This window comes from Chiloscyllium plagiosum, chromosome 32 (genome assembly GCF_004010195.1).
Source record: "Chiloscyllium plagiosum isolate BGI_BamShark_2017 chromosome 32, ASM401019v2, whole genome shotgun sequence".
In the NCBI taxonomy this organism is placed as follows: Eukaryota; Metazoa; Chordata; class Chondrichthyes; order Orectolobiformes; family Hemiscylliidae; genus Chiloscyllium; species Chiloscyllium plagiosum.
This window is the reverse complement of record NC_057741.1, coordinates 27,274,498-27,288,087: the sequence shown is the minus strand read 5'-3', so window position 1 is coordinate 27,288,087 and position 13,590 is coordinate 27,274,498. Positions and strand designations below refer to the sequence as shown.

The 13,590-nt window shown below is 42.5% G+C and overlaps 1 protein-coding gene across 4 annotated transcripts in view; it reads right to left on the bottom strand.

Moving 5' to 3' along the window:
* The window catches only part of LOC122539454 (chondroitin sulfate N-acetylgalactosaminyltransferase 1-like), a 192,387-nt gene that overhangs the window by 109,041 nt on the left and 69,756 nt on the right, over nucleotides 1-13,590 (bottom strand). For 3 of the 4 annotated variants that reach the window (XM_043674305.1, XM_043674306.1, XM_043674308.1), the window contains one exon: nucleotides 1,854-2,629. In XM_043674305.1, the coding sequence (XP_043530240.1) occupies nucleotides 1,854-2,496 (643 nt within the window). In that variant the 5' untranslated portion in view covers nucleotides 2,497-2,629. Of the gene's footprint in view, nucleotides 1-1,853; nucleotides 2,630-2,947; nucleotides 2,970-13,590 lie in introns of those variants that run through there. The other variant, XM_043674307.1, reaches the window with a different exon arrangement.

Below are 13,590 nucleotides of genomic sequence, written 5' to 3'. Positions count from 1 at the left end.
AATGTCCTGTTCCTGAGTGAATATTGACGAAAAGTATTCATTCAGTGTCTCCCCAATCTCTTCCGCCTCCACACGCAACTTCCCACTACTATCCTTGTCTGGACCTATTCCTACCCTAGTCATTTTTTTATTCCTGACATACCTATAGAAAACCTTTGGATTTTCCTTAATCCTACCAACTAAGGACTTTTCATGTCTCCTCCTTGCTGCTCTTAGCTCTCTCTTCAGGTCCTTCCTGGCTTCCTTATAACTCTCAATCGCCCCAATTGAACCTTCATGCCTCATCTTTACAGAGGCCGCCCTCTTCCATTTAACAAGGGATTCCAATTCCTTATTAAACCACGGCTCCCTCACACGATCCTTTCCTCCCTGCCTGACAGGTACATACTTATCAAGGCCACTCAATAGTTGCTCCTTGAACAAGCTCCACATATCAATTGTGCCCATGCCTTGAAGCCTACTTTTCCAAGCCACGCATCCTAGGTCGTGCCTCACCGCATCATAATTTCCCTGCCCCCAGCTATAACTCTCCATCACTATATTAAAAGTCACCGCATTGTGGTCACTGTCCCCAAAGTGCTCACCTAGTTCCATGAGGAACCTTGTTGAAAGCCTTACTGAAGTCCATATAGATCATGTCCACCAGTCTGCCTTTATCAATTTTCTTTGAGCTTTCTGAAGAAGTAAAAATCAAATTTGTGAGACATGATTTCCCATACACAAAGTCAAATTGACTATTCCTAATCAGTCCTTGCCTTTCCAAATACATGTACATCCGGTCCCTCAAGATTCCCTCCAACAACTTGCACACCAATGATATCAGGCTTTCTTCCCTCTTTTTGATGAATAAATTCCTTACTTGTTTCATTGGGATTTGTTGTTTAATAAACATGGCAATGGGGTGACAGAATTTACATCCAACCAGTGCAAGAGGCCAAATAATCATTAGATGTAAGTTGTAAAATATGCTCATTTGGCTGAAGATATTCCACATGGACAAGATAGAGTGTAATTATCAGAACCAAATTGGAAAGCCAAGAATAACTTAACCTGGATTACCTGTCTAGAGTCATACATACTATCGTGACATTTATTCACTTTGCATTGAAAATTCCTACATCCATATTTATCATAAGAATTCCCTATATAAGTTGGTCATGTTGTAAGTACACCCTCCCATCAATGGTTACTGTGTCGGGCAGCACGTAGATTTCTTTTACATCACCTGTTCAGACATGTTAGATAATGTCTCAGGAGCAGGTGAGTCTTAAACCCAGGTTTCCTACTCCAAAGGTAGAGGCACTACCACTGAATCACAAGACCCTGTAACATATGCAAGACATCAGGAGTGTGGCATCCAAAGTGTAATAGGTGAGGTGCAATTGAAACAATCTGTATGAGAGACTCACGAGAAGTGGACCAGCATTTTAACTGTTAAGAAACCAAGCTACGTTTTGACAACATAAACATAAAACCAAAATACTGTGGGTGCTGGAAATACTCAGCATGTTATGGTGTTTTTTTCTTACTCTATCCCAAAATGTCTCAACTTTAGAAGGTTATCCATTATTGCTCTACTTTCTAAATTGCTGAACCTCTTTTGGGATTTACCAAATTATTCATCTTGTGGGTTAACAACCACAACAAACAAGATCAACACTAGCTTCATGTCACAATGGATACTTAAACCCATAAGAGGGAAGAGATCTTTCATCCAACTGGTGAGGTACAATAAAAATAGATCCATGAGCTGGAATGACAATGCTCTATTCCGTTGGACTTGATAGTCCCCTGGACATTTTAAACTGCAAGAGCAAGTCTGTTGGGTAGAATTGTAAAAATGACACACCAACCTTCAACAAAGTCAGCAGCTGCATGCATACGCTGATTTGTTGCTCCTTCATCTCCAGGGGTGTTCAGAAATTCTAGTGCAACCTCAATAGCTTCCACCAGCTCATCCCGTTTATCCTTTCGGACTGGTTTCTCCTCGGGGTGTCGCGTCAGGCCCATTTCCAGCTGGTACACTTTCTGTAAAGTGAAGCTCTCGAACGGTATCACCGAATATTCCGTGGGCAGTCTGACTGCAGAGTAGACCTCTGCTTTGTCGACCTGAGAGTGAAGATATTTGAGCAGACTCGCCTGGGTTTTCTCTGGGCTAGTCCGGTCAATATTAGCTCCCAGCGAGTCACCATAACGATCCTGTGCAGCCTTCAGTTGCTCGCTGCGTTCCTGCAGTTCCTCCTTCAGTTGTGCAATTTGTCTCTTTAGACTGGTGATGTAATTATGGTGTTGTTCCTCACGTTCCTCAAGCAGCACTTGGAAGTTATCCTTACCAGTTGTGCCACTTACCCGAGGCAGTATGGGCTGGCCATCTTCCACCTTTGGAGTACATGCCAACATGTATAACAAGGAAACAATGCAACACAGTAGAACCAATACCATAGCAAGTCGCCAAATCCATGCTGGCATTCCTCTCCGCATCATTCTTAACCACATTTAGCCTATCTGGAGTGCCAGTCCAGTTAATCAGTCCAAAACGATTTGACAGTGACACCATCCGTCTCTGAACCAAGTGGTTCAGTCTTTGTGATTCTCCTCATTTCCAACGAGGGTTGTCTTCTGACGAACACTGGAAGGACAAACACAAAAAAAAACAAATCAGCACCGACTGCACGTCTCAGAAAAGGTCCCTCATTAAAGTACAATGCATTTTGTTCCCTTTCTATAAAAAGAATGTTTATTGCTTTTCTGTAGTCAGTATGTCTACCAGACTAGAGTTTGATTAAGGCAAACGTGTTGATAATGTCAAAGAAAAAATGTTTTGAGATCCTTTTAAGTGGACACCAATTCACTTGCGTTGCCTCCCCAACCTAGTTCTGGATTTCCCCAGCAGAGTAAACCCTTTCTCTGTATCCACCTTATTGAGTGCCTTCATTACTTTAAATACCTCAATCAGGTATGTTCTCAATATTCTGAGCACAAGGGAATGGAAACTAGGTTTATACAACCCTTTCTCCTCATTTAACTCTTTAAGCCCTTGTGTTCTTCTGTTTAGCAGATCACATACGGAGGTGTTCATCTTTTATAATGTACAGCTAATTGCTTAGAAAGCAAAGAAAACAAAGCAAAGCTTCCCATGTTGTAAATGAAAAGCTGTAACTGTGTAGAACCATTGTACTTATCATTACTCAAAAGTTTCATTCAAGGTCTTTTCCTGCAGTTGAACTTGCAAATATTTTCTGTAAGTATGGGATGTAGCGACAGCTGTTGAGGATTAAGGTTGATGTAATTTAAATCACTTCAGTGTCAGTGACACCTGTTCACAGTGATTATGGAGTCTGCAAACAAGATGAGAAGTTTTGCTTGCAGTACTTAGAAGGCATGAAAATAAATTAATGTAATTTCATCTGCAAACTTCTGAGCTGTTTGCTCTTCAGCCCATTCATTTGACACATTCTTTACTCGAGGAAGATGAATCCCAGTATTGCTCCCAACATCACACTGTAGATGTACCATTGAACTGCAGCCAAAGTTTTAAGGAGACAATATAGTCTGGGAAGACTTTTAAAACTTCATTTATAAGGTAATGGTACTGGCTCCAGCATTCCTACTCATGTCACAGGGTCAGGGGACAGACACAAGGAAATCTACTTTAGATTAGATTAGATTAGATTACTTACAGTGTGGAAACAGGCCCTTCGGCCCAACAAGTCCACACCGACCCGCCGAAGCGCAACCCACCCATACCCCTACATTTACCCCTTTAACCTAACACTACGGGCAATTTAGCATGGCCAATTCACCTGGCCCGCACATCTTTGGACTGTGGGAGGAAACCAGAGCACCCGGAGGAAACCCACGCAGACACGGGGAGAATGTGCAAACTCCACACAGTCAGTCGCCTGAGTCGGGAATTGAACCCGGGTCTCTGGCGCTGTGAGGCAGCAGTGCTAACCACTGTGCCACCGTGCCGCCCACAGAGCTTTCAGAGGCAGCAGTTACCAAATCCCTAAGGTCCTGGTATTATGTTAGAAACGTGGCTGTACTTACTGCATCAATCAACCCCCCCCGCTGTCTGTTTTGTATGTACCCTGATGGGTCTTCTTTATTCATTCATAAGTTGAGGACCTCACTGGTTAGGTCAGCATTTCTTGCCCATTCGAGAGGGCAGTTCAGAGTCAACCACATTGCTGTGGGTTGGAGTCACATGTGGACCAGACCAGATGAAGATGGCAGTTTCCTTCCATAAAGGATATTAGTGAACCAGAGGAGTTTTTTGACAATGGTTTCATGGTCAAGAGATTTTTATTGAATTCAAATATGCTGTGGTTGGATTTGAGCTCAGGTCACCAGAACATTTCCTGGATCTCTGGTTTAACAGTAATACCACCAGGCCATCACCTCTCCTCTACCATTAATACTAGAGAACGCCAAGATAAAACAAAGCAAAAATAAAGAAGGATTGGCAGCTTGGTGGCTCAGTGGTTAGCACTGCTGCCTCGCAGTGCCATAGACCCAGGATCAATTCCACCCTTGGGCAACTGTCTGTGTGGAGTTTGCACATTCACCCAGTATCTGCATGGGTTTCCTCTAGGTGCTCCACTTTCTTCCCACTATCTGTAGATGTATAGGTTAGGTGACTTGGTCATGCTAAGTTGTCCATAGTGTCCAGGAATGTGCAGTCTAGGTAGGTTAGCCATGGAAAATGCAGAGTTACAGGGATAGGGTGGCTCTGCAGTGGGATGCTGTTCAGACAGTCAGTGTATAAATGGGCTAATGGCCAACTTCCACACTATAGGGAATTCTATGATTATATCGAGTTCTATGAATCCTTACGCAGTACTGCATACTAAAAAAGGTGACAAATACCAGAATGAGTGATCATCTGGGACATGGTTGTAGTGATGTGTATTTGACCCCCAAAACACGAAAAAAAAACATTCAGAGGACCTAAAAGAATATTTTAAGAGCATGACAGGATATACAATGATCAGTCAGTGGCTTAAATGAGATTACTGACAGAAAGAGACGGCAGCAGCTGCAGAAGTGAAAAGGCAAGCCCTTGCACTCTAAATGCAGAACTTCATTCTGTAGTTGGCAAGAAGTACTGGAGGCAAAACTGTGGGATACGGAATGAGAGAAAATACAGCCACTCTTAGAAAATACCGAGTTTTTAATGAACGAGGCTCTGTAAGTAGCAGGCTCCAAAAGGTAATTTTAATTTATAGGAGTAGGACTCACTAATTTAGCCACAGTTTTGATGGGAACATTTATAAAAACCATAGCCAGAGAACTTTATAAATAAACCTTGTGATAAAGAAAGTGCTTACTATTAAGGATACTATGTTCTATTGTAGATTATGAAAGGAAGGAAAATGGCCACCTTTCTGGAAAGGAGTGAGAAAATACCATCTTGGCTGCAGTAAAACCCAAAAAGAAGCTGGTAACCACCATTTGATCATTAAAAATAGCCTAGGAAACCCCAGTAAGCCTTACAGAGCTATAGTATACAAAGAAACAAATTCAAAAAGCTTGAAAGCTGTCAATTACTGCAGAACAGCCAGTAATACAATTTAACATATTAGCATTGCCACAGTTCTAACAGATCATAGGGCTGCTCCCTCACTAGAGATAGGGATGACTAGTGGTGGTTTAACCTTACAGTCAGCACACATCAGGCAAGCGGAAAGGTTAAGATGGAAAATCCTTTATGATAATCTCAAGTCAGTCTACATTGCAAACCATCCATTCAACAGACTGAGCTAACCAATTCCAGTTTACAATGTTATTGATCAAATCAATAAGTATTATAGAAATAGACTGTTCTAAAACTGGCTGACAAAAAAAAGGTATCCATAGTCTTGCAAGCTCTTTAGTCATTCAATTTAAAACAGCATTGCTGATACATGAACAAGCAGATTTAATATTAAAATGATATAGACTTCAAATACCTTTAGAGCAATAGGATTAATTGGGACATTGAGAAAAAAAAATCAGATTCAAGATGAATCTGTGAAGGAGCTGATTCAAGTGAAGGAACAAATTACTGTAGATGCTGGAACCTGCGTAGAAAACAAGAAAATGCTGGAGATTGCATCGGGTCAGGCAGCATACATAGAGAGAAAGAAAGCTAATGTTTTGAGTCAAGGTGACTCTTCATCAGAGCTGACATGAAATTTCAGCTCTGATGAAAAGTCATCTAGACTTGAAATGCCAACTTGCTTTCTCTCCATGAATGCTGCCTGACCCGATGTGATCTCCAGCTTTTTTTTTTGTTTTCTATGCAGAACTCAAGTCTGGATATATTTTAAGACAGTTCAAGATACAATGGTTAATTTTGAGGAAATGCCAAGTCGAGGCTGAGCAAGGTAATGCAGTTTAATATTCACTGGGTCCATTTGTAGACAATGACATTAGCAGACAAAATATCAAAAAGAGTAACAGACACTGATTTTGATAATTATTTCAATTTAAGAGCAAGTAAAATTCTTGAATGAGTAAGATTTAACTAAGTATTCACAATCCAGAAGAATATATTGTCAATTCCATAAATATCTTCTTCAGATGATTGGAAAACTGTTACTACAAAGCTGAGAATTCAGAATTCCTAAGAGAAAGGAATGTTGCTGGAACTTTTGGCTGAAACATTGTCAGATATTTTGAAGTCCAAAGATGATTAAGTTTGGAAAAAAATACTCAAATCATGCTGGGAGCAGAAACCAGAAAGATTTATTAACCAGAAAGATCCTGAAAGATGATCAGCACCACATCAAAATAGCAACAGGGAATATTAACTTCATACATTATGGACACTCTGGAGAGGCCTATGACAAGCTGACACAGAATAGCATTTACAGTGTCAATATCTTGGGGCAATAAAAACTCACAAGTTTAGACATTGACCAGCCATCACTAAAGAATGCTACATTTCCAAAACTATATGCCAATGCCATTCACTGTTTCAGAACAGAGGAGATACTGGTAGTTGCACACGTAAAATTGTCTATAATGTTAGAACATGCACCACCACTTGAAAAGATAATGTCATTTCATTAGATATTAGTTTGGTATTTGAGGCATTCCTAAGGGAACTAGCTAATCCAGAAAAGACAGAACTTGTCTAGGTCAATGGGTATCTTGATAGATTGATACAGGAGTAACTGTTACAGTCCTATCAAAACTAGTCACCATGCCTGAAGATGCAGGAGTTACATCTTGGAGATAAGACTATGTAGTGGTGGTGGAACAATGATCAAAAGCACAGAAATGCTTAAATTTACACTAAAAAAAACATACATAAGCTAAGATAAAAATGTCTATGTTGCTTACAAATATCTAACTTATCTTTATGTTTGCATGCATGTCTCAACCTCAACAGAAGAGTTGGAGGAGATCAACACTCTCCCAAAGAATGAAAGTCCACCTGAAGCCAACAAATGTCCAAACACTAGTACATGAATAGACCATTCTTGACCATTCAAGGGGCAGCCAGTAGAAGATATACAGTAATTGGGATTCCTAGATTCATGGCAGAATCCAAACAGAAGAAAAAATTAAGTGGAGTCATGTCTGTTGGCACAAAGGAACTAATTACTGTCGTCAGAGAGGAAGTTAGAGACTTCAAAGAACTGATGCAAATTTTCAATCTTGCCTTCTAAAACAGGACAGTCAATACCAATAACAGAGAACACACAGAGTGAACATCAATCTTTCAGTAACATGACTCAAAGTCCGAAAAAAACTTAATTCAACAATCAACCAACCCCAATGGGTGAGTGGAGACATCCAAGTTTATTCACAACTTGAGGGAGATAAGTTGCACATGACTCCATAGAAACCAAACCAATAGCCAGGACAAGACAATTGAAGAAGAAACTACCTGGCAACTACTTGAGTTAGCAAAGAACATTCCCTCCGTGAAGGAAATTTCAGGAGATCAAGGTGCCTCCAGATAACATAATAGACCAACAAGGAATGACATCCTCCACAAAGGATAGGAAAGATACAAAAAAAAATCCAACAGGAAAGTGATCCACAGATCAGAACCAGGATCAACAATCCTCAACCCAGAGATCCATTGTTCTTCTAAACCCAGTAAAGTATGAAACATCCTGACGGACACCATTCATGAAGTCCGAGATTAAGGGAAATGGAATAGTGCAAAGTGAAATCTAGTTCATACATAGAATTGTAGAATGGGAAAATTGGGGAGTTAGTATTTCGGAGAGGGGAAAAAAGTAATGGTTCTGAAGGGGTTAATGCTCACATTATATTGGCAGTAGACAGACAGGAGGCTGGAAGAACATAGCATGCCAGGCAGCATCAGGAGGTGCAGAAGTCTACATTTCAGGTGTAACCCTTCTTCACAACTGGGGATGGGTGTGAGGGGAACTGCAGATAATGAGGGAGGCAGGGGCAAGGTGGTGAAGTGGGGATAGGTGAAGACAGGTAGTGGGTACAACCTAGTTGGTCAATGGGAGGAATTAATGCAGTTTGTGGCAGGGAGCAGTGGTAATCCCACCCACGAGCCCTGCCACATATTCACCATCTCCCCCAACCTCGAACACTCCAAGGACGAATGGTCTGTCCTCAGGGAAGGGCTCACGTTCGTAAACTTCCACCCCAACTCAACGAATTCTGGATCCACAATGACGTGGAGCTCTTCTTCCATCTCCTCCATGCCTTATTTGACAAAACTCCCAACCTCCCTCTGAGGACTCCTTCTCCTGCCTCCAACCTTCCTCCTCCACTTGGTCACCACCTGAAGGCCTTGTACTTGCTCTAGAACTCTTCATTGCAGACTGTTGACATGACATCAATTTCTCTAACCCCCCTCACCCACTCCAACCTCACCCCATCCGAACACACAGCACTCCACTTGCTCCGCAACAACCCCTGGTTCACCATCAAACCTGCTGACAAAGGCGGGGCTGTGATAGTCTGGAGAAAGGACCTCTATATTGCAGAAGCCGGATACCAACTCTCCAACACCACATTCCACCTCCACATAGCCCATGACCCCACCGCGACCCATTATGCCCAAATTCAAGACACTGTCAGTGCCCTCATTGCTTTCGGTGATTTCCCATCCACTGCCTCCAAATTCACAGTCCCCCAGCCCCGTACTGCCTGGTTTTATCTGCTCCCCAAGATCCACAAGCCCAACTACCCTGGCTGACCCATCATCTCTGCATGCTCCTGCCCTACCGAACACATCTCATCTGACCTCGACTCCATCCTCTCCCCCTTAGTTTTCAGGCACTTCTCACCTACATCTGCAACACCAACCACCATCTCTTCAGTAACTTCCAGTTCCCTGGCCCCCAGCGCTTTATCTTCATTATGGACGTGCAGTCCTTACACGCATCCATACTGCATAAGGATGGCCCTCAGCTTCTTCCTCTCCAACAGACCCATCCAGTCCCTTTCTACCAATACCCTCCTCAGCCTCACTGAACTGGTCCTCACCCTCAATAAGCTTTCCTTTAACTCTTGCCATTTTCTCCAAATCCAAGGGGTGACCATGGGCACCCAGATAGGGCCCAGCTCTGCCTGCCTCTTCGTTGGCTATATTGAATAGTCCCTCTTCAGTATGTACACAGGCACTGTACCCCAACTCTTCCACCATTACATCGATAACTGCATTGGTGCAGCATCCTGTGCCCAGGCTGAACTGGAATAGATCGTCAACTTTGCCCATAACTTCCACTCTGCCCTCAAATGCACTTGGTCCATGTTAGACACCTTGATCCCCTTTATTGACCTCTCCATTTCCATCTCCAGCAACAGTCTCCAGATGAACGTTTACTGCAAACCCATAGACTCCCATATCTACACACCTACTCCCACCCAGTATCCTGCAAGAACTCTATGTCATCATCCCAATTCCTCCCCCTCCGCCATATCTGCTTGGACGAGGAAACATTCCATTGGCGAACTTCCCAATGTCCAACTATTTTGAACAACGTGCTTTTCCTCCCACCATCATCCAGACAGCCCTCCACCACGCCAGCTCCATTCTCTGCTCCACCACTCTAAAACCCCCTTCCCAACACAATAGAGAGTCCCCCTTGTCCTCACCTACCACCTCACCATTCTCTACGTCCTTAAACACTTCTGCCAACTCCAACTAGACCCCACCACCAAGAACATCTTCCCCTCCCCACCCCTCTCTGCCTTCCACAAGGGCTGTTCCCTTAAGACAGTCCTTGGTTCATGCCACCCCACCAACAAATGCCCATGTACCTTCCCCTGCAACCAGAAAAGATGCAAAACCTGTCGGTACAATAACTCCCTCACCTCCATCCACGGCCCCAAACAGTCCATCTGGGTGAAACAGAGGTTCGCCTGACTCTCCTCCAACCTAGTTTACTGTATCAGGGTGTTCCCAATGTGGTCTTCTCCGAATGGGGAGACTGAACGCAAACTGAGGAAATGGCTCACCGAGCATCTCAGCTGGGCCCGCAGGGGCCGAATGGACCTCCCAGTCACCACCCATTTCAATTCCCCAACCACTCCCTTTCTGGCATGACCATCTTTGGTCTCCTCCATTTCCAAAACAAACCACAGCACCTAATGGAAGAACAACACCTTATCTTCCACCTGGGCATCCTGCAGCCCGGAAGACTCAACAGTGACTTCTCCAATTTCAAATAACCTCCCTCCCCATGCACCGACTCCCTTCCCAGCCCCACCCCTCATTTCCACTGCTACCTGCCACCAACTGAATTCATTCCTCCCATTGACTAAACAGGTCGTACCCTCTACCTGTCTTCACCTATCTCCACTTCACCACCCTGCCCTCACCTCCCGTTTATCTGCAGCTCCCCTTACACCCACTCCCAGTCCAAAAGAAGGGTTACATCCAAACATCAACTTCTCCACCTCCTAATGCTGCCTGGCTTGCTGTGTTCTTCCAGGCTCCTGCCTGTCTACTTTGGATTCCAGCATCTGTAGTTTTTTTGTGTCTTACCATATTAAATTGGTGCCATCCATTTTACTAATATCACACAGTCTGTAGGTGGAGACAAAGAGTTCTACTTTAACTTTTAGGAGGGGGCTAAAAGTATCTGCACCCAGTTCCCAAGGTCCTATTAATGATGTCTAACCAAATATAGTTTTATAGATTCTGTTCATGCAACAAATATTGTTTTTTAAGGAAAGTACCTCTTCTACTGACACTGTTTGGCACTGTAACATTTACCATCAATCATTAGACAGACCGAAGACAAAGTAAATACAAGAGGAGGACTGGTGGCAACGAATTGCCTCAAACAACTCTTATCCAGTACAACATACTGCTAGAGGTGGTCAGTATCACAAGATGACAGCAATAGTTATCTAGGAAAATATTACAAACTTCCCATTTCATATTGTCAACACAACTGATTATCTTTATGACTGTGCCAACAAGAAATGACACAACATGTTGCCCAGAGTGAGCAAGTTTTCCAATGTCATTTCAGTGTATCTGCTGCAGGACAAACATTGGTTGATGCGAAATGGGACTGTCACTTCAGCAACCTCTGTCACAACCCTCTCTGTCAATTTGGCAACTCAGGACGAGCAAAAGGAAATGTTCAATTCAAGAAAGTCTAAAAGTTAAACTTAAAATATTCAACAAAACGTACATGGTCAAAACACAACAGCCACTGCATAAAGAAACAAATGGACCAATATATTTTAAAAAGGTTACTTGCCAACACAATTGCATGAACAATGAACAACATGAGCTATTTTCTCAGCTATTTACATAAATGTGCACAGTTAGCCAAAGTAGACACTGATGCTGTCCTATAGTAATTGTTACCTTACAAATAATTCCTGAAGATGTATCACATAAAAAAGCAATGATTCATTATGAAGACATAATAATATCATAACAGTAGCTCTCTCCTGCAGTTTCTCAGTGGACAGGTTATATTAGAATGTGTCATCTGAAGTGTGATATTACAAAAAGTATACCGTTTATGGGAAGTGCAACATTTACAGGAAGTCTTACACAAAATAAACAGAAACCTTCTGTTGCAATGGATTCATTTTTTTCAGTTTAATTTTTCTGTTTTTCTAAGAACATTGAATTATTCAGTAAGTTCAAATAAACAGCAGAATTACCACTGCAAAATGTAAATAGAGTGCTTAAAAGGTTACATTTATTAACACTTTCAAATAAATACATTCTGAACTTAGGACAGATTTATCATAGATGTCCGAGACATTGACATATAATCAGTGATTTATCGGAGTTAAATTCCTTGCCATGAACAGCTAATGTGCAAACAGTGCACTACACCACTTCTTGAATTAACATCTTGACTTAGTCTTGGCTTCTTATTCCGACTGATTTTCACCACCATCTTAACCATTCTTTGTTTATACCCTCTCAGTTCACTGCCTTCCTTTACTCCCTAAAACTACTTTCCAATATAAACTCTCTTACTCGTAACTATGCCAACTCATGTACCCTCACTTCTCCACTGTGGTTACCACACAGGTAAGACTATCGCTGACTGGCTCCCTAAAAGATTTTTAATATCAACCATTCCCCATCAGTACCCTTCATCACCTTATCCCCAGTTTCTTCACTATCCACTCTTGGGGGACAGGGGAAGGTTAATCACTCTCCAAATGAATATTGGCATCCCGTATTTTCAAGCCTTTGATCCATGATTTATTATTGCATTTCTGTATCTGCTGATCTCCTCAATCATACACTTGCCTCCATTTTTGAGGGTCACCTTCTCAATAAAACCATTACTCCTGCCCACCACAGTCATTTCCCAGAATACCATTTATCACTACTCGCTCAGCCACCATGTTCGGCCATCTATAGCAGAAAATTGGTTCAACAGACCATCACTCAGATCTGGTTGGGTTAGAAGGAGCACTGTGTGGTGCAGCGCTGCTTTGATTAAAAAAAAGAATTCTCAATGCAAAAATGATCTTAAATGCAAAAACAATCCCCCCGCCTTCTGATCATCATATAACATCTTCAATAACCCTCCTGAGTTCTCCTCAAGCTCACCTCCAAAAGCATGAATAAAGAGTTGATGGACTTATTTATCACAAATTAGTTCAACCAGTTAGTTCCCCTTCCCCTAGTTCACCAGGATAAAGCTCTGTGAATGATGTCTACTGTCCAAGTTCTGAGTACACATCTTTCCCTAGCTTCCATCTTTTTTGTTTGAAATCCTCTTGCTCTGAAGACAACCCTCCCTCTCCCATGACCTATTTCCACCTAACTGCCAACCAACTTCCCTTCTCAACACCCAAAACTTTTAATGCTTCCCACTCATCAAGTTTTACCCATTCCCTTTCAAATCTGCAGTACCCCATCAACCTCAAAATGTCACAACCTTAACCTCTCCGATCATAGAGCCATAGAGATGTACAGCATGGAAACAAACCCTTCGGTCCAACCTGTCCATGCCGACCAGATATCCCAATCCAATCTAGTTCCACCTGCCAGCACCTGGCCCATATCCCCCCAAACCCTTCCTATTCATATACTATCCAAATGCCTCTTAAATGTTGCAATTGTACCAGCCTCCACCACTTCCTCTGGCAGCTCATTCCATACACGTACCTCCC